At 38.6% G+C, this 20,773-nt stretch overlaps 1 protein-coding gene across 1 annotated transcript in view; it reads left to right on the top strand.

Moving 5' to 3' along the window:
• Positions 1-20,773, top strand: part of trappc9 (trafficking protein particle complex subunit 9) — a 168,556-nt gene that overhangs the window by 83,501 nt on the left and 64,282 nt on the right. Inside the window, 3 exon segments of the mRNA XM_056741217.1 lie at positions 1,240-1,350; positions 6,865-7,018; positions 11,333-11,423. Of these exon segments, the coding sequence (XP_056597195.1) occupies positions 1,240-1,350; positions 6,865-7,018; positions 11,333-11,423 (356 nt within the window).

Genomic DNA, 20,773 nt, shown 5'->3' with positions numbered 1-20,773 from the left:
ACACAAAACCCATCAACATTTCTCAAAATATCTTCTTTTGTGTCCACAGGGAAATTTATTTTATTTATGTACAGATTTAATACCACATAAATGATGAAAGTTTTTCTTTGAGTGCACTGTCCCTTTCAAAAGCTACATCATTAAATCAGACAGAAATTTGATTTTCTTACTGTTTTGAAATAAACTTCCAAATCCACCGGCAGATTTTTTATAGATGATGTCACAACCGTGAGGTCATTATGGAGTATAACAGGTTGTATTTACACATCCACCTGTTCAGTTCTCACTGGTCTGAAGACAACATTGGGAACTGTGCTGGTATCCCGAGGTCAGACAATCATAACAGACATTATTAACATATTGATGTCTTAAGCATGCAGCAACTTTCTGTTTAATTTAACAGATGAGATACAGTGTGAACTATGATGATGTACAGCAAAATAATGACTAGATATTGCTCTGTTTACATGAAGATACAACACACACAAAGCTTTGGCAACATAAAAGAGACGCTAACCTTTGATGTTTAAACAGAATATGACAAGACATCTGTGCCCATTTATTTCAGCTTGTGTGTGTTTATGCCCTGGCATACGTCTGTGTTCTTGTGTTCTGAAGTGTTCTGTTAATGAAAATCAATCAGAATTAATATTAAATTAACGTAAACACACCACTATTTAAAATTTAGGGTGAATGAGACATTCTTTATAATTCCAGAAAGAAAAAAATAAACAGGTTTTTTGTGTCTACAATGTGGCTTCTCGAGGTCGCACCCTTAGACGCTTTTAAATCGTTCCTTTCTATTTTTGGCATTTACTTGTTGATTTTCTTAATATTTTATTAAGCAAAGTTCTCATTACAAAACTTTTTTTGTAAAAAAGTTATATTTACATTTAGGCATTTGTCAGACGCTTTTATCCAAAGCGACTTACATTGCTTTATCCTATACATTTTACATAGGTATTTGCAATCCCCTGGGATGGAACCCACAACCTTGCGTTGTTAACGCAATGCTCTTACCACTGAGCTACAGGAACATATATTTTTTTTAAATGTCTAACCCTCATTTCAAACGTTCAGACAAACGCCTTCAGATCAAAACTTTCAGTTAAATGACCCCAAAGTTTTGAATGGTAGTGTGTATATATATCTACATGTATGCAACAGGAAAACTGTACTGTAGTTCCACACAAAAGTTGTTGCATTGTGTCTTTTAACACACCGTCTTTTTGACTGCAGTACACGCCAGTGTCACCTGCTGCTGGACGCGTTCAACTCCACCGAACACGAGCTCACGCTGTCTGCCAAAAACAACCAGAACCTGGTGCTGCATGCCAGCGAATGTCAGAGGTAACACGCACACTCACGCAAGCACACATACACAGACACCCACACTATAATGGAGCTCAGTCAAATGTTTTGGCGTTGAAAAATTGGAGTCACATAAAGTTCATTTTGAAGTCACATAAAGGTTTCCTTTTTCTTCATTATATTGAAAATCAGTCACACCTCACAAATGCATTTCCCAGTGATGACACATAGGGCCAGATTTACTAAACTGGATAAAATAGCGCTAGAATGCAATTTTAAAAAGCGCCGATGGGGGTGGAAATTTCAGTGGGTGATTAACTGAGGCACAGATGCAATATCTCATTCCCGCAATATACCAAGAGCAGCACACATTAGCGCAGGGTTTAAGACATGCATTTTTGGGGCGTTAAATAATGCCGCAGGTACCAGTGCAATCACAGGTGGAAACCTTAGTTAATCACTTTGGATAAAAGCATCCAGATGCATACATTTAAATGTAAAAAATGTCATAACTTGCTTTCTGTCTGAAGCAGCTATAGTTTTGTTAGCGAAATCTCAGCTTTTTAATGATCTTTCCTAGTAATTTGAGTTAGATGAAAACACACATACACATACAGGTCTTGTTTCTCAGACAGGAATAAGGTCTTTATGTTCTGTCTCTTCAGTGAAGCCCTTGGGTTTGATATCACGTGTCTGTCTGTCTGATTGAAGTCTGTCAGCTGTCACACAGCATTCTCTGACCCTTTCTCCTTCATTTCATGAAAGTTATTCAGATGAAATGCAGCTGCAGCAGGTCACCGTTTCTTACTTTCATACACAGACACGCACTCTCTGCGTCTCCACATGTGTGCGTCAGGTTTTTGATATTTCACTCTCAATTTGGCTTCAGGCTTTATTTCGAAGATGTTCAAAGACATCAAAAGATATGGAAACACGACACGCTTGTGTTCTAAAGAATGAAGGACGAAATGCAAATGTGACAATATTTAGTTTCCCTTAAAGCCATGAGAGAAAGACAGACGTGTTTGAGACAAGAGAAGGTGGACCTTTAATGCAAATCGCGTGTCATCCTTCATGTATTTGGAAAACTTCAGGTTTGAGTTCGGACTGAGAATGTAGTTTGTATACGATCTCCGCCGCGGGCCGGACGTCCCGGGGTATGAAGGACCCTTTTGATCAGCTTTATTGAAAACGTGCGGGTCGGGATGATACCTGGATCACTGGGAATTGATTTTCAGATACAGAGTTGCAAAAGCCAGTGGGCCGATTGATTATGGAGGGTGAAATATAAACCGGTAGATACTGGTCGATGTGCACGTGTGTGCCGTACTGGCTATTGATCGTGCGGATGGCGAAATCGGGTCTCCCCCGTGTAATGAGGGGCAAGTGTGTTTGTGTCGTTGTGTGCTTCAGTGTCTCATCTTGTGTGTTTTCTACAGCGATGCTTTCAGGGAGATTTTTTTGACTAGCGATTGAAGAAACGGTGGCGTCTTCGCTGCATACCAATCATTCCTGTCAATCATATCCCGAGCCGTTGCCGTGACAATGAGCCATCCAGCGGCGCCAGGGCTCACCTGCACTAATCGATTTAGCTGTGCCTCAGATCCGTCCGACTGTCTTTTTTCTTTAAGATTGCTGTAGAATTTCTCACTGTGAAGTGCTATTGTATTCAAGATGAAGAAGAAATGGTGATGCATTTTAAGATTTCTTTTCTAGTGTTGTCTTCGCACTGCTCAACCAAGTCTTTTCTTAGGCTAAAATGTCCAAACCTGACAAAAATGTTTGAATGAAGTAAAACAAAAACTCTGTTTACTAAGAAACAACAGATATGGTGTATATGTTTTGTAATGTAAGAGCAGTGTGAATGACATTTCATGTTGTCGGTTTGAACCCAGATTTTATTTCTAGAATTTGTGTTTTGATTGTGGTATAATGTGCGGATGTTACCTTTGAACTGTGGATCCGAATAAGTTCACATTGAAAAAGGTCTGTTGTCTCTGTTCAGTCAGCTGATTCAAATGAGACTTTTCATTAGGTTAGTTTAGCCCGGGGTGACTTGAGAGAAGGTTGTGATGTTGCACTTTTTACTGAAGTTGCCCTTGCAAAATATGAGACAGAGGTACAACTAATATGTATTCCACTACCTGCTATGATATTAAAACATTCACAGCATTTATAGAGAAAGAATTATGGTTTCTTAGGGAAAAATATCTTTTAATTTTGTCAAAATTACAGTTTGCTACTAAAATAACAATGAAATGAAAAGTTATTTTTTGTCAATTCACAAATTGGGAGTTGAGTCAACTTTTTTCAGACGTTTCATATGTTGCATGTCTTCCTCAATCTAGTTTTCTAGATTAAGGCAACAACAAATCATAACGCTGTTACACATTTGTCCTCTTTTACCAAGATAACATCAATTGATAAATTTAGTAAAAGAATATAATGTAATGTAATATAATATAACATACAAATAATATGGTATTTGTTTAGTATGTATTTATTTTTTAATTCACTTTCAATTAAAATTAAACATATAGAAAATAGAGAAAGAAAGAAAGAAAGAAAGAAGGAACTAACAAACAAAGAAACGAACGAACGTGGGAAGTAAAGAAGGAACTAAGAAATGAAGGAACGGATGAAAGAAAGAAACATGAAAAGAAACAAAAACTGAACTTCTCTTGTTATGTGTCTATATGCACGTTTGTCTGCACATGTGTGTGCGTGCGTTTGTGTGCGTGCATGTGCTTGCACTTGTTTGGGTGTGTGTGCGCGTTTGTGTATGTGGGTGTGTGTCTGTGTGTGCGCGTGCTCGCGCTGGTTTGTGTGTGTGTTGTGAGCGTGTCATACTCCACTCAACTTCTTCATTACCCACATAATTGAAACAAAAGCCTGTTGCTGTAGCAACAGCATCTAAGTGCTTTCTACATGATGAAGGGCCACTTTTCCCTTTTTCCTGCATGTGCGCGAGTGTGTGTTCACACAGCGGGGTTTTTTCTGTTCTGCCATCACAGTCTGAGGATACAGTACAGTCTCATCTCTTTCTTTGATCCCCACCCCTCCCAACGTCTCTTCACTGATCTCATGAACCACTCTTAATCTGCTGCAGTAACATCAACCTCGTGCCGTGTGGTTGCTAAGGTGTTTTAATAGTTTGATAGATGGATGCTTAGTACGAACCCGAATCGTAAGCTTGAGTGTATTTAAGAAAAAAGCCAGATGTTTGGAGGGGTCATTCAGAGGGTGTGTGATGAAGTTTAATATGCTCGGTTTGCAGTAGTTGGAGTCAAATTGGATCTTTGCTAACACAATTTAAACAAAACACGATTCTGAATCTCATCCCTCGCCGACAGAAGATCATGATAACCTGTCTGCTGTGAGGTTTTGATTGCATACAATTATAATGTCTATTCCATCAGTTCTGATCAAATCAGATGAGAATAAATGTGATTTTCAGATTCGTGAGGTTTGTTTTCATACATTAGTTGTGATATGTCGATGATGGGGTGTGGTGATGCAGCGTTGCCGTGGTGCAGTGATGCTGCTGTATGTGTGTGCGCCCGGTTACCGCGGGTTACAGGGAGACGGTCTAAAAATAGCTCCGTGTTTCTCTGCTGCTGGAGTCACGGGACAGAACACACACGTGAGCTAAATATAACTCTCCTCTGCTCTATCTTCCCTTCTTCACTCTCTCTTTTGCCTCCCTCATCCTTTTCTCTCTTCCTCACTTCAGTGGCTTGTTGAAATGGCAGCATTAAGTCTTTTTAAATTCTTTACATTCTCTCTGCGTTAAAGTCGTAAGCCGATTTGAGTTTCTGCTCAGCGGTGTTGAATGAAGAGAGAATAAAGAAAGACTTTAGAGTCCAGAATAACCATGATGTTGTGCAGTCGTTTTCCCTGTTGTGCTTTTCACATCAATTAGAAGTGTTGAAATTCTGAAAGCCAAACTGAAGTCAATAGAGGTCTAAAACACCATCGGTGGGCAGAGTTTTCACAATGATGCTTTTCTTCTCATTTTCCTCCTCTTCCTTTTCTTCAACGTTGGCTGTCAAAAAGATCCACGTCCCGTTAGCTGCTCATGTGGAGAAAGACGTGTGTGTGTGTGTCTCAAGATGAGGTCTCGTATTGTTCGTCAGTCCATCATGTGAAGGCTTCGGCTCTCACCTGTGCGTTGTTAAACAGGATCGGTTTGCACGCGAGTCACTTCACATTTTCACACAAGTCATTTTCTGGACTGAAACACGATGACACCTGCTGCATGTGCACATTAACCTCTGACATCACGGATCAGTGATGTCACCGCAGGCCCGTGCCTGTGTGTCATGCACACATAGGTAAGAAGTGATCTTGCATTCAGGAGTCGAGCTGCGTAATCCACTAACTCCCTCTGAGAAAGAGACGGATGAAAGGAAAGAGGGAATAAATAATTATTCTGTCGTGCGCGCCGGCCAAAGCCGAAGGCTGCTGAAACACAGAGAGAGATTGTGCCAGAAGCTGCTTGTGTAGGCAGTGTGTGTGTGTGTGTGTTTTTGCGTGATGAATTATGTATGATTGTCTGAAGGGATCTTGGCCTGTTGACGTGTGTGATTTGGATGAAAGAAGGAAGGTAAGCATTTCTTTTCCTGTTGATGAGATGACAAACTTCTGACCCTTGGAACAAATTGACTTTTTTTACCTCATAGATTTTTTTACGAGTAAATCAATTTGTGATTATTAAGGTCTTAGTTTGGTTTTCAGAGTGTCCAACAACAAGTCTTTGTACATACATGGTGTAAAACTCTTTCATTTTCTAATAATAGGGAGTTTTATAACCTTAATTCTTGACTGACTCTCAAACGATTCGTTCGGTGATTCATGTGTACGATTCATACTCTGATCTGATTGGTCAGATGGTCTAGTCTGTGATTGGTTTACTGCGTACAGCATCGCAAATGAAACGTGTGGGCATTACAGAGAGTGACGCAAATCTGACATGGAACTGAAATACGAACGACCGACGACTTGTTCCTGTGATTCAGAGTTGACTCTTTTTTTTCCCCCGAGCCATAACTTTGTTATTCGTTCACTTTCGTCTTTACAACTTATCAGACTGCTTACATTCACACACAGTAACATTACACACTACATTTCATTTGCGTCTCAATTCCTCTCCAGAGATGTTAAGACCCGACTCCAGGTCTGAGAGCATCTCCGAACGGCCCCCGGTGGATCTTATCTCCTTCCTTTATCCATCCCGTTCTCTCTTTCTCTCTATGCTTGTTGATAGCCGACACAATAGAAACGTCAAGGATGTTTTATTGGCGTTCCTGCGAGTGTAATGCCGTGCACATGTCCTTGGCATTATTTTATGTACTGTATGCTTTATGACCTTTTATGGTGATGGATTTTGATGTTGTTGTTTTTTTTTACGTTGTGGCAGACGTTTAAGAAGTGTTTTTCTGAGCCATTAAACATGTCACCCTGTGCACCACAAATACATTCTTGCTGTGGATGTGGACGACTGCTCAATCTTCGTTTGACCTTTATGTACTTGTCTATATGTGTGCGTTCCAGGATGGCCATTCAGGTGGATAAGTTTGACTTTGACAGCATGCCTGTGATGGACCACGATGCATTGCAGCAGGTGCCAGCTCGCCAGCAGGAAGAGAAGAGGCAGGAGGTTCTGGGAGGACTCATCAACAGGACTCTGGACATCCATTGGACTATCATATCCTTTACTCAGAACTCAACACAAGTCTTTAGGTGGCCATTTTGCACAGATGTTTATATTTTGAGGATTATTCATTCACGAATAAAAGAGAAAACACAAAATGAAAGGAACAGGTCACCCAAGCTTAAGGCTAAATGTTTAGGTTAACAACAAAACTATATATTTTATAGAATTTAGGACAGCAAACAGTTCTGGGGGACCCTTGTCTACCGTTTGAATGTTTCCTACTATGGTAATCAATGGTGGCCAAGAACTGAAAATTGCTAACATTTTTCCAAATCTCTTTCGCTGTGTTTATCAGAAACAAAGAAAAGAATATAGGTCATACCACTTGAACGGTGAGTAAATGATGACAGAATTTCAATTTTCACTTTAAATTGAAGCCGCCATAAAAATGGTTTTATGTAACAGTATATAACATTTATCTAAGCCTTAATTATGTTGTAGGTGGAATTTACTAAATAACTAATTATTTTATATGAGCTAAAAGATAGAAAAATATAAAAGTGTTTCATTCCATTATTATATCCCAGTTTCACAGCACCTTTCAGTGGTGTCCCACATTGTCCCACACAAACGGATTTCCTGTCCCACGTTTGGTTTGTTGGGTGGTGATCACCTTAAATCCCAAACTCATTATGTATATGGCATTTGTAATTCTTTTGAAGTTGATTCACTCCTGGTGTGTTGTAATGTTCTGTGTTGTTGGAGAGTCCGGTTTGGAGAAGAGTGAAGCAGGAGTGTGTGTTCCAGCTGTCAGGTTGACCATCAGACAGCATCTGTGTCCAACAGCTGGAAATACAGGATGAGACACATTTCCAGTTATCCTGACACACTGACATATGGTCAAAGCATATGGATCAGGCGTGTTTTAGAGAACGTAAGCCTGAGGGAGTGTATGTTGTCCTCATGCCCGGGACACTGTGATCTTGACTTTCTGTTTCTACAGTCACCCTTATGCAGATTATAGATTTATATATATAAATACACATACAGTGGCAAGAAAAGGTATGTGAACCTTTTGGAATTTTAAGGTTTTGTGTCTAAAAATAATGAAGCAAAAAAATCTGATCTTTCATGTGTTTATTGAACACACTCATTCGACATTCAAAATGGCTGTGGAAAAAGTACGTGAACCCTTAGAATTAATAACTGGTTGACCCCCCTTGGCAGCAATAACCTCAACCTGGCGCTTCCTGTAGCTGTGGATCAGACCTGCATGAGGACTTTTAGCCCATTCTTCTAGGCAGAACTGCTTTAGCTCTGTCATATTTTTTGGACGTCTCATGTGTATGGGTTCCATTGCATCTGTATTGGGTTGAGGTCTGGGCTCTGACTTGGCCACTCCAAAAGGCGGATTTAGTTATTTTGAAACCATTCTTCTGTGGACTTGCTCCGGTGTTGCATCACCCACCTTCTACACAGTGTCAGCTGACGTACAGACATTCTCACATTATCCTGATGAATAGTCTGACACACTTGGGAATCTATCTTCCCCTCAATGATTCCAAGCTGGTCAGGCCCTGATGCAGCAAAGCAGGCCCAAATCATGATGTTCCCTCCACCATACTTTAAGGTTGGGAAGAAGTTTTCATGATGATATGCCGTGCACTTTCTACGCCAGATGTAGTGCTGTGTGCTTTTTCCAAACAGTTCAATCTTACTTTACCAATTTTTTTGGCAATACCACTGTGGAGTGTCAATGTGCTCTTTTGCAAAATTCAGGTGTGCAGCAATGTTTTAGTAAGCAGTGGCTTCCTTTGTGGTGTCCTGCCGTGGATACCCTGCTTGTTCAGTGTTTTACGTATTGTAGACTCATGAACAGAGATGTTAGCAAGTTCCGATGATGCCTTCAAATCTTTGTCTCTCATTCGGGTTGTTTCTTTGAGTCATTGATGAGTCTTCGTTGTGCTCTTGGTGTCATTTTGACTGTTATTCTCTACCAAGAAGGGTCCCCCCCTTCTTGGTAGAGTAGCAACATTCCCAAAGTATCTCCATTTGTAGATTGTTGGCCTAACTGTAGACCGGTGAATTTCTTAAGTCTTTGAAATAACTTTGTAACCCTTGCCAGCTTTATGTAAATCAACAATTCTTGATCGTAGATCCTCTGAAAGCTCTTGTTGGCGAGGCAAGGCTCACATAAGCGTGTTTTTCTTGTGCAGAGCAAACTCTAAAAGCTTGAGGCGTACTTTATCAAAGTAGCTGTAGTCCACATCTCCAAACTTATTATCTTAACAAGACTCCAGGTCTGCTAAAACCTGACTCCAATTAGCTTTTTGGAGGTCAGTATCTCAAGGGTTCACGTACTTCTCCCACAAGCACTATGATGTTTTTTGATTGTTCTCAATAAAGGCATGAAAGATCAAAAAATGTTGCGTTATTATTTTAGACACATTTTATTTGTCATTACCCTTGACTCGGATGAAGATCAGATCACATTTCATGACAAATTTATTCAGAAAACCATGAAATTCCAAAAGGTTCACATACTTTTTGCTGCCACTATATTTTGTTTTCATTTTGTCTAATGGATTGAGGTGCTTCAAACTATTACACATGAATGATAAAACTACATATTTACTGTACTCCTGAAAGCTCTATCATACAGTAGTACGCAACATATTTAATAAATGAACACGCCAGCACTCAGGTGTATTTATAGCTTGTGAAGGACAGGTGTTCCAGTTCTGCCAAAACCTGCTGAGGTCTGCGTATAACAGATGTTGTGGCCTTAAATTCATTTGGCACTTTTACAGATTTTAATGAGTTTTCTGTGCGAAAGTGGCTATTGTTCGTGCAAGTCTGTTTTGCATTTCTGACCAGTTGCCCACCAAAATCTCACACCGTCCGTGTTTTTGGCCGCTGTGTTTCACTTCCATCTGAGCTGCATGTCCCTTATTTTGGAAGTGCCCAAACGCCTCCGTGATTACAGCCGCTTGTTCTTTTCATGAGTCGCTTACCACTGCGGAGGCTGAATGACACGTGTAAAAGAAAAAACATCTGAAATAATAAAGAGATAAAGTCCCGAGCAATGATGTGTGTGTGTTGTAGAGGAAGGCGTGTGATTTGTCGAGTTAAGGTAGAGATGCAGATGGAGGAGGAACAGATGAGTTTGTGTTGCCCTGTGGCTCAGCATCATGCCAGTCAACCAACCGTAGACACATTCACAAATACATCTGTGTGTGACCGCACGCTCAAGAGACATTTTTCCTCTTCTGAAAGCTCAGTTGTGTACAACTAAAAAAACGTTCACAATTAAAACAAATCTGGTTTTTAGTTTCACATCAGGTGTTATATTTAGCTTTACTTAATGCTGTTATTTAATGAATGAAGAGAGAAGTTTATCTCTTAATTGTTCTTGTCATTATTTGTGCTCCGTCGTGTAAATATTACACTTTTGTTGCTAATTGAAAGATTAAACCGTGGTGGTGTTTTTTTTGTGCACTTCATCTCGATGTTTAGGGCGGGTTTGTGTTAAAGAGCAGAAATGTAATCATTTTATTGTTATTATGTTGTCTCTTTTCTAATGTAACCAAGTATAAACATCGGCATGTGTAAAGTATTGATCAAGTCATACTAATGTGATTAATTTTGAAGCTTCATTCAGTAAATTGTAAACTTCAATGGCGTTCTGTCATTTGTGTCTTAAGGCCTGTCCACAACTGGACGATAATCGCTGCGCTTATCGGTATCGTATTTTGAGACATTTTCGTCATTCAAACCCAAGCGATTTTAACTAGCGATGAGCCGAGTGAACGTGCGAATTCAGTCCGACATAGATGGCGCTTAATGAAAAACAGAAATACCCCAGTACACAAGGTGGCGCTGCGCAACTTTATGCTTCTGACACTCGCTTGTCACACAGAAGAAGAATTCATCTTGCTTCTTCTTCTTCAATGTGGACTTGAGCGCCACCAAGTCGTGTTTTACTGTAACTTCTGCCGCTCCAGGGACGTTGAACAAAACGTTAGGTTATTTTAACATTTCTATTATTGAAATAAAAAGTATGGCCTAAATCTTGCTTAAATTTAAATTATAATATTAAATATTAATAATAATAAATTATACAAAAATGAGAAATATTTCCACAGCAATAAACTGAAATACATTTAAGTTAAGGCACTGAAATTATGACCTCAAAATAAACTTAAAATAAAATAAATTCATTGTATATAGCAACATATAATAATAAACAACTGAATAATAAAATGACAAAAACCAACTGAAGGCTTATTCAAAATATTTATAAAACTGTAATAACAGTCTGTATGTGTGAGTTATGGGTGTTATTTTTCTTAACTGGTGTTTCACTCATCGCTGCGGCGGCATGGAGAGGCCAGTGTGGAAGGAATCCTCAACCAGCTCATTCTGGATCATCTACAGCTGGCTCCTCTACAGTGGGGTATGAAGACTTCTTCTCTCATTCATCTCTCCTCTGAGCTCATCTTAAATCAGAACTCTCCTCCTCTTTCCATCTCTTCCCTCCTGTTCTCCTCTAATAACATCTACTGAGAAAAAAGAGACACATGTTTTGTATCTGTTTGTGCTTACACTTCTATCCAGCAGCGGAGACAGAACTTCATGTTTTTAGGAGCTCATGTGTTTTGTTTGCATTTGTTATGGTTACAGAATCATTAGTAATGTCCCTCACAGGGCCTTTAAGTAATGCAACTATAGATAGTTAGGTTGATTATAGTGGCATTTGGTGCTGCATCACTGTAGGTGTGTGTGGATGTTTGTTCCGTCTTTGCAAAGCATTATGGGAGTTGGAACATGATTAGAACCTCAGACATCAAAATCTGTATCTTGACTGCTTCTCGTGTGTTTCTAGTATTTCTGGATCTACAGTAGTGACACCTCATTTTCTTTCTCTTCCGGGGCGCACTGTTCAATACACACGACACGTTCCTCATGTTTATTCAATCTAGCAGAACAGCGTGATGCTCGGATACATATTCATGAGGACACGTTGATGTTTGAGCAGCAACGCTCTTATTAAAACATGTTTCATATTACACCATAATTATTCATCTTTATCACTTTTTTTTTACGTCACAAGATGTTTCTCAGTGCTGTATCATTAGTGTCTTCTGTGATTATCTGTTATAATAACAGGCACTGTATGTTTTGTTGGGTGTAATTCATTTGAGACGACAGAAATTGAGAATAATACGTCATCTGAAAGCTAATAAATAAGGTTTCCATTGATGCATGTATGTTAGGATAGGATGATATGTGGCCGAGTTACAACTATTTGAAGATCTGAAATCTGAGGGTGCAAACAATCTAAATATGTGAAAATGGCCTTTAAATTTGTGCGTCAGAGGCCCTGTAGCAGGCCGCTACTAAGAAGTCTCAGGTATGTTTTAACACTCTATTGGCTAACCGCTGTAATGACGTTGTGGAGAGTAAAAGGATGTGAAAGCTGAAATTCTAAACTTTACATAGATACATAGATGTTGTTTTGCATATTTAATTGTAAATTAGGCATTTTTTTATGTTTATTGTTTACTTGAGTTTTTTTGTGTCACTGTGTCAATCACAGAATTCTACATTAGCCTGCACCTCACACAAAAACCTCAAGACCCATCAACAACACCCATAGTGATTTTATCCTTCAGATGTGTCTTCATGTCTTTTCTTAATTTGACAAAAGTTAATGAAACGCTTGTGTGAGGACGTGACATTTTTACATTGTGATGTAAATCACGGCATGGTGCGTGGTTTGAAACTCTGAAGAAAGATACTTCTTTTTATTTAATGAACAAAGCCAAGTTTTACTCTCATTTTCCACTCTGCGGAATCCCTCTCTGTCTTGTCTTCATCAGAGATGTGAAAACTGCTCTTGATTTAAAGCCCATCCGAGGTTATTTTCCTGGCGGAGAGGAGATTCTCTTCATTCTGTGACAGCTCCTTCTGCACCTGGTTGTCTCGGAGTAAGGTGTCGTCATTATCTTGCATCTTCGCTAGCGCTCGTATGGGCTGTCTTCTCATTTAACACCACTGGTAAAGCTGAATTATATTGTGCTCTGAAGACTGACACCGCAAGTCTTAAATCCATGCAGGATACGGGGGGAAGCTGTTCTGGGTCGCTGCGTTTTAGATGGGGGATTGTTAAAAAGTAACTGCGTCAGGTTTAAACGTTTAGAAGTTTTCTATTTCTAGAAGTAAGCTGCCGTTCTTATGTCCATGGTACTTTCTTTAATACTTTCATTTATTAAATTGACTTTCCGGCCCAGTGAACTGGGATCAGGGAGTGAAGGTTTGCTATAACTGCGTGTGTAAATCATTGAATTCATAAACATGTCTGCATGGAGGGGAATCATGTTATTCAAGCAGTAAAATGACAGTTACAACCCTGACGATGATTATGGAGAAATTAATAGATATATGCACGGATGGACAGATAGATGGAGTGATGGATATGTTATTGGATGGATTCATTCACAGTTTTATGTTCATCTGAAGTCCTGTTTGCAGTATTTGCTTGCAAATGGTTTTGTGTTGACTCAGGGCGTTTGTGCATTAGGCTCCAACAAAAATGTGTGAATCAACACGTTTCATGATGTTTGAAGCTGTTTGTCCATGTGTGTGTGTGTGTGTGTGTGGTTTAGAGTAATCTGTTAAATTTATGTTTTGTTAATTTGCATTCCTGAATATATTTGTCACAAGTGGTTAGTGGATTCTTAGATTTTGTGTTACTGTGACAACCAGCCAATGAGGGAAACACAGCATCATCAGTTTCATCCTCTGAATTATGCCCGTGTGTTATCCAGGGCCGCATTTTTTTCACACATTTTTAATCGTGATTACTCGCACATATCATTAATGTCTTAAAATATACTTTTACATTCTAATAATTTCACATTTAAACTTCAAATTTGTGTAGAAACAACATATTTCTTTATCAGCATCACTTTATGAATTAAAGCCAACATTCTGATATTACTACTGCAATGTCTCTATAAAGTTGATTAATTATAGCCATTCAACAGTATAATTGAGAACTATTATGTCTAACAGTAGACAAATGGTTGACAAACAGGGCTTTCTGGCATAATCTTGTGTGGTTTTGTTCATTTAAGCACGAAAGAGAACTTAATACTGATGCGCCGTGTGACAGATTTCGCCCTTCAGCCCGTGGCTGTATACACCAGACGGGACCTCAGTTCCCACAGATAAATGCTTTCTATCTGCACTGAACGCGTCAAAGCAACTGTTTATCACTTATATGGGTTAAAGGCATTTACATGAATAAGATCGTGATTATATAATGTAATGCTAGACGAAGGATGACCAAATAAACGGATGCGGAGTTAATTGTGTTAACGTGTTAATCTGAAAAAATGAATCGCATGCGCTAACGTGTTAACGCTGACAGACCTATTAGTTATATTAATTGAATCTTAAAAATCGATCAACAAATGGCTTTCAGTATCGATGGAGAAATTTTATGTCGGTGCATCTCTACTTCCTTTCATTCTTCCTTCCTTACATACTTTCTTTCTTTCCACAAGGAAATGTTTATAATTGTGCTTTCTTGCAAATTCGTACATTCTTTCTTTCTCTCTTTTGCGCTCGTAAAGGTCACGGTGTGCGGTTGAGGATTAATAATGTTTTCCTTCTAAATCTTTATCCTTTAAGCAAACCCGAGCTTGAATCAGAATGCAGCACAACACTAATTGGCCCGTATCCTTTGGGCTTTGATGTAAATTAGACGCTAGCAGCAAATGTGTGTACACCTCATAAGGAGAATAAATGTTTCTGAAACACTCAAGATGTGTGTGCCTGAGAGAAACAACTAATCTGGCTCTGCTTGATACAGTCGTGTTTGATGAGTGTCACGTTATTGTGTCGGCCCAGCGCGGTGTAGAATTATCCAATCGCGGTCACGGTGTGCAGTTCCTAAACAAGCTCTTTTGAGCTGTAGGATTTAAAATAATAGCTCATTTGGTGCAGCTAATTCCCTTCTGATGCTTTTAAATGAGAATGTGTCATTGCGTTTCTCTGCATGATAATCAGCGAAGGCCTTGTTTCTCAAACAGCATCTCTGGAATCCTATAGCCATTGTGATGATGATTCAACAGCTCTATACAATTGAGCTCTACCATTGTTCTCTTATACTTCGTGTGTGGTGGACGTCGATACTATGCTATTGAACATTTGTATTAGTGTGGTCAGCAGGACTGTGAAGCTCAAGGATGCTGGTGTTAAAATCGTGTAGGAAGAAGAAGGTTACATATGTGATCAGATCCGTCTTTTGGGCAGTGCAACTGGTGCGACCAGACCGGGCCCTGCCCTCTAGGGGGCCCCCGGCAAGTGGAAATATTTATAATAATATTTTTTTTAAATGTAAATATCTCTATTGATTATAGTTGATTTTTTTAAGTAAGAGTTTGTTCTCAATAATTATCTGAGATAAGGAAGTCATATTTTTTTTTATTTAGTGTGTTGAGAGATGCAGAATTATTGTAACTCTCTATAACAGGTATTGTTTTTTTGTTACAATGGCTTGCGCATTTGCGTTAAACGCTTCCCCTGTATGATAAGTGAACGCATAAGACGCAAGATTTTTTTAAGCTGGACTGTTCTGTACAGTGAAATATTGATTCAAGGCCAGACTTGGCGGCTGCACCACGGACAACCATCACAATCATCGTTTAGCGTTTACATTATGTTATGTTCTTTTTTATTCATTTCTGTGCAAAACATCTTAAATAAGCTAATTTTGCTGATTATATTATATATCATTTTGATTTGTGTTAAGTTTTCACGCATTTCATTTGTTGTAAAGTTTAGACAGAATATGATTGATTGTGGAGCGATGGAGAGCGTAACGCAATCCTTCCCCACTTACACAAATGCAATAGAGGCATAGTAATAAGAACTGGTGTTGTCAATTTGCTTTTAATTAATGATGTCCCCTTCAAACCGGTTGAGTCCCCCATAACAGCCAAATATATACTGCTATTGTTTTTGCGTATTGAAATTCTAATTGTGTTTTTGACCAATGATTCACTCTAGTAGAGGCTTTGATGTCTTATTTGCTGACCGCAGTTGGTTATCAAAGGTTTTAATCTTTCTTCGGTGTTATTCTAGTTATTTTTCTTTCTTCGTGTTATGTTGATGGTAGAGAATTGTGTTTGCCACACACAGGTTGTTGGTTCAATTCCCCAGGAACTTATGTATATCTTGATGGCACTGGCGCTTTGGATAAAAGCATCTTTCAAATGTGTAAATGTTAAGAGACCCTGTGGTGTGTTTGGTAGTGAAGTCTAGTTTATATACTTCTGATGTTTCATCAGCCCAAATTGTTTATTGTTATTGCCGTCGTAGTACTTTTTATAATCTATATCCAGTTATCAAGCTAAAGGCGAAGGAAGAGAAACTCATTGATAAGTTAAGGAACACCGTGTTCATTTTGTAGTATAGATTAAATAATTCATTTATTTTCTAACGTAATATAAAAATCCCACATAAGCTCCAGGAACTATAAACAAATTGAGTCCTGAGATGCCTTTTCACCTCTTGTGTTTGAAATGGATGTACAGAGATGTCTTAAAATGTCAAGCCATCAGATTTTATGTTTTGCTCGGATTCTATTTGGATGTGTTTTAGAGGAGCAGCTGTTGTGGTATCAGAGATCATCTGAGTTGTTTTGGTGAGATAAAGTCTTTGAAATATATTTACTGTAACAAATTCTGTACAGTGTTGAAAAGGTAAATCTTTCATCATTTATTCACCCTTATGTCATCCAAAACGTATATTTGACTCTTTCTTCAGTGGAACACAGAAGAAGATATTTTGAGAAATGGTTTTGTGATCAAATAATGGAAATGAATGAGGATCAATGTTGTTTGATTATCAACGTTCTAAAAAATATCTTATTTAGTGTTCTGCTGAAGATATAAAGTCATACAGGTTTTGAATGGCACGGGGGTGAATAAATGATGAAAGTAAAACCATTTAAGGGATAGTTTACAGAAAATAAACATTTCTAAAGTTTCTTATCTTTTGCGTCTTGTCATATCTTATCATATCATTTCATAATTTCTTTGGATAAAAGCATCTGCTAAATGGCCAAATTTAAAAGTAAATATCGTATCTAAACGCTGTCATAACTGCTCCATCATAATACCCGCAGAAAGAAATGAGGGTAACTAGATGACCCTTTGTTATCCTCCGAACCAAGATGGATGTCGTTAGCGATGGACACAAGGACAGAGTCGCAGTTAGAGAAGGGACCTGAAGGTGGAGTTTAAAGAGGCATAAAATCATTACGGTCATCATAATAATCCTCCTAAGTGACTGACAGCAGAGCGTGAACCCAGCTGGCGTTTTACCGTAATTATCCTTTCCACTTAAAACAGGACAGGATACTCTATCAGAGCGAAAGATCAGCGTTTTTTCTCCCAGAAATACGCTTAGCTGGGAATCTTGTTAAGTAAGTTAAGGTGAATATTTCATGAGTGAGTTTCGGAAGACCGATTGTCAGATTTCCAGAGTAGAGATATGGGCTGTTTTACAGTATAAATCTTGTTACTGTAGTAGGGAATCCAGCAGGGTTGGGAACGGAGGCAGGCGACATAATTGAATTTTTGTAGCTTGAGTGAAGGGGCATCAGCTGTAAACATCAGGAAAGAAAAGCTTCCATCAAATGGATAGATTAGCGTTTACTCAACCTCCTGACAGCCTGCCGCTGGAGGAGAAGAGCAGTCAACACCGCTAACTACAGTAAAGGCCTGCAGAACAAACCTAATCCATTAAACACTGACAGTGAGAAGAGCAACACCGGACAAATGAAATATTTATCATTTCAGGCCTCAGGACAAGAGATGAGAACTGTAGGGTTGGGATGGAGGTGAAGTTATTCTCATTTTCGTTTGGCCTGTAAAATAAATGTGTAAGATTTGACTTTCATTATTGAACCTATTTACTTAAAAACGCCTGTGGTGTTTTTGTGCGATCACTTTATTCGGTTTCGGAAAGTTTTGTTTTTGTATGCAGAAAGTCATAACTTTCCATCTTGGAAACAACTTTCCTTTGGTGGTAACTTACTCAAATATTAAAAAGTGATATTACCTTCCTCTTTTTATAATCCTTTCAATATTCTGTGACACCATGTGCTGGTGTTTGCCTTTTTACAGAAGCGCTTTCACAACAACTGGGCTCAAAGTGTTGAGACATATCATATTTAAAAATCTTACTAGCGCATTACATAAAACAATATTTGAACAAGAGGCATCTGCTGACAACTGAAGAGTTTGGTTCCAAAATGAGATATATCCGTTTTACATTTGCTTTCAAAAATCATGTTTTTTTATTATGTTGTCATGTCTTTATTGTGTTAGTTAGCTGTATTTTTATTTATTATGACTTAAAACATAATATGGATGCAAACCAACTGAAGTTAAATTGATATTAATTGGAATACACAACAAAAAAACATGATTTTTGAAAGATTTTAAAGGGGTCATATGGCAGGAATACATGTTTTATGTGTTTTTGATGTGTTATAAGTTGCCCATGCATGTATTAGCATGTAAATTAAAGTGTCGGATCAAAAGATGCATTCTACCTAAAAGCGAATGCTTACGGAGACCTTTCTGAAACACCTCGTGTTAGCACACCCCAACAAATATACGTCAGCTGGTGGTATGACTTGACTAAGACCGCCCAAATGTATACGCAAGTCAGGTGGGCGTACCTGTCAGTACAATTGCGTTGGTACATGATGTTCCAAATATGGTAAGAGGCGTTACATTTCCGTCACACGCTTGCAGTATTCGACCAATCACTACGCACTAGTTAACATGCCAATCATAGCACACCTCGCTTTTCAGAGCGATGAGATTTCAAAAAAATCGGCGAGTTTCAGAGAGGCGGGGCAAAGAGGAGATACAAACATGTATTGTTTGAATTTATTTAAACATGCTAATTATTTCTCAAAAACTTGATGTGTGCGGTATTGTTCGGGCACTTTATGTGCAGAGACACAGAGAGAGATAAATCGATTTGTGTGCCAGGACAAACCGGGTGTGTGTGTGTTTCTAAAAATAGAACTCAGCACTTGCTGAAAAGCTAAAATGAGCTCTCGGTGTCACATAGCAACAGTCAGATACAGAAGCGAGCACTTGACTTCCTCTCCATCCAACACACTTCCCCTCTATTAACCCTGCTCTCTCTATCGGTGACAGACAGCTGTCAGAACCGATCCAGCGCCTCTAGTGTGCCCCACATGGGGGGATACCTCAGATGATGGGCTCTAGGGTGCATGTTGTGTGAATCTTTCATGTATGTGAAGTCACACATATCAACACACTTGACCCTTACCTGGTGAACCTGATACTCTTCGAGTGAGTGAGTGAGTGAGTGAGTGAGTGAGTGAGTGAGTGAGCGAGCGAGCTTGTGCTTTTGTCCTCTCTAGAAGTCACATCTCCACCTCACAGTTTTAAACATCACAGTCATGGCAGTAAGTAAGTGATTATTTTATTCATTTGGCGTAACAGTAGTTTTAAAAGATGAACAGATATTACAGATGGATCCCAAACCTCATCTGCGAGTCTGACTGCTGTTCTTGTGTTTACTATGTGAAGTGGATCGTGTTTAAAACAAGGGCTGTAGAGATCACGCTGACGCTAATATCATTGGCATTTCCAAGCCACTTCTGCCTCTTAGTACATGCTCTAATCAAGATGGATGAGGAGATGAGGCGGTCGCCATGGTAATGATGCTTGACAGGAACTGTATTTGAGGACCGCTGTTGTGACGTGTGTCATTGTCCCTTGATCACGAAGAGATCAGAGGTCAAACAAGCTTCCTAGGTACAAACTTTCTGTTTTTGCGTTGTATGCTTCCATCAATGTTGATATCCAGATAAATTTAGGTTACTTGCATTAAAAAACTTTGTTTAATGAAATAAAATAATAATAATTTTGGCCTTAAAATATGGGAAAAACCTAAACTAAACGGAAATTAAGTTAATTAAAATCAATAAAAAAGTTTAAGGTACTAAAATTGTAATGATAAACATCTAAAATAAAAATAGATTAATCTTATATAGCTACATAAAAAAATAATATAATGACAAACGCATATAACGTAATTGCTAAAAATTTCACTAAAATTAACATTAAATTTAAAATCTGAACACGAAAGCTAATTTTAAATATTAATAAAATGAAATAAAATAAAACTAAAACAAATTTGAAGGGGCATATTTTTTACTTGATTTATTTGTCTTACACCTTAATAATATATACTTTCTCAAAGATTTCTGTAAATGAAGATTAGGATTGGCCAACACAGTCTCATGGTAATTTTTGACTATTTTACAATTCATATGAATTTGCATGATCTCATAAAAAATCACTTTGCTATAGTGTCTGATTGTAGTTTGTACATTGAGAGATTTCTCAGCTGTAGCTGTACTTTCAGGGTCTTTTGAGGATGTGGGTAACAAAACATCCAGTTTACACACACTAGAACACATATACAAACGCATCACAGGCTTAAACAAATAAAAGCGATAACAGAGGCCTGTAGCCGAACACAACTGCGTTAAATTTGGAAATGTCAGGTAATCTGTCTTTTAAGGATGGAAAAGCAGCCTCGGGGGTGACCGTTGTTGCCTCTCAGGAAATCAATGGAGACCTGTTTCATTTAGAAAACAAGAGGAAAAACTAAATCATTTAATACCATGTTCAGAGAGAGAGAGTGAGAGAGAGAGAGAGATTAAATCAACCCACTGAC

This window comes from Triplophysa dalaica, chromosome 25, assembly GCF_015846415.1.
Source record: "Triplophysa dalaica isolate WHDGS20190420 chromosome 25, ASM1584641v1, whole genome shotgun sequence".
In the NCBI taxonomy this organism is placed as follows: domain Eukaryota; kingdom Metazoa; phylum Chordata; class Actinopteri; order Cypriniformes; family Nemacheilidae; genus Triplophysa; species Triplophysa dalaica.
This window is presented reverse-complemented; position numbering and strand designations above follow the sequence as displayed.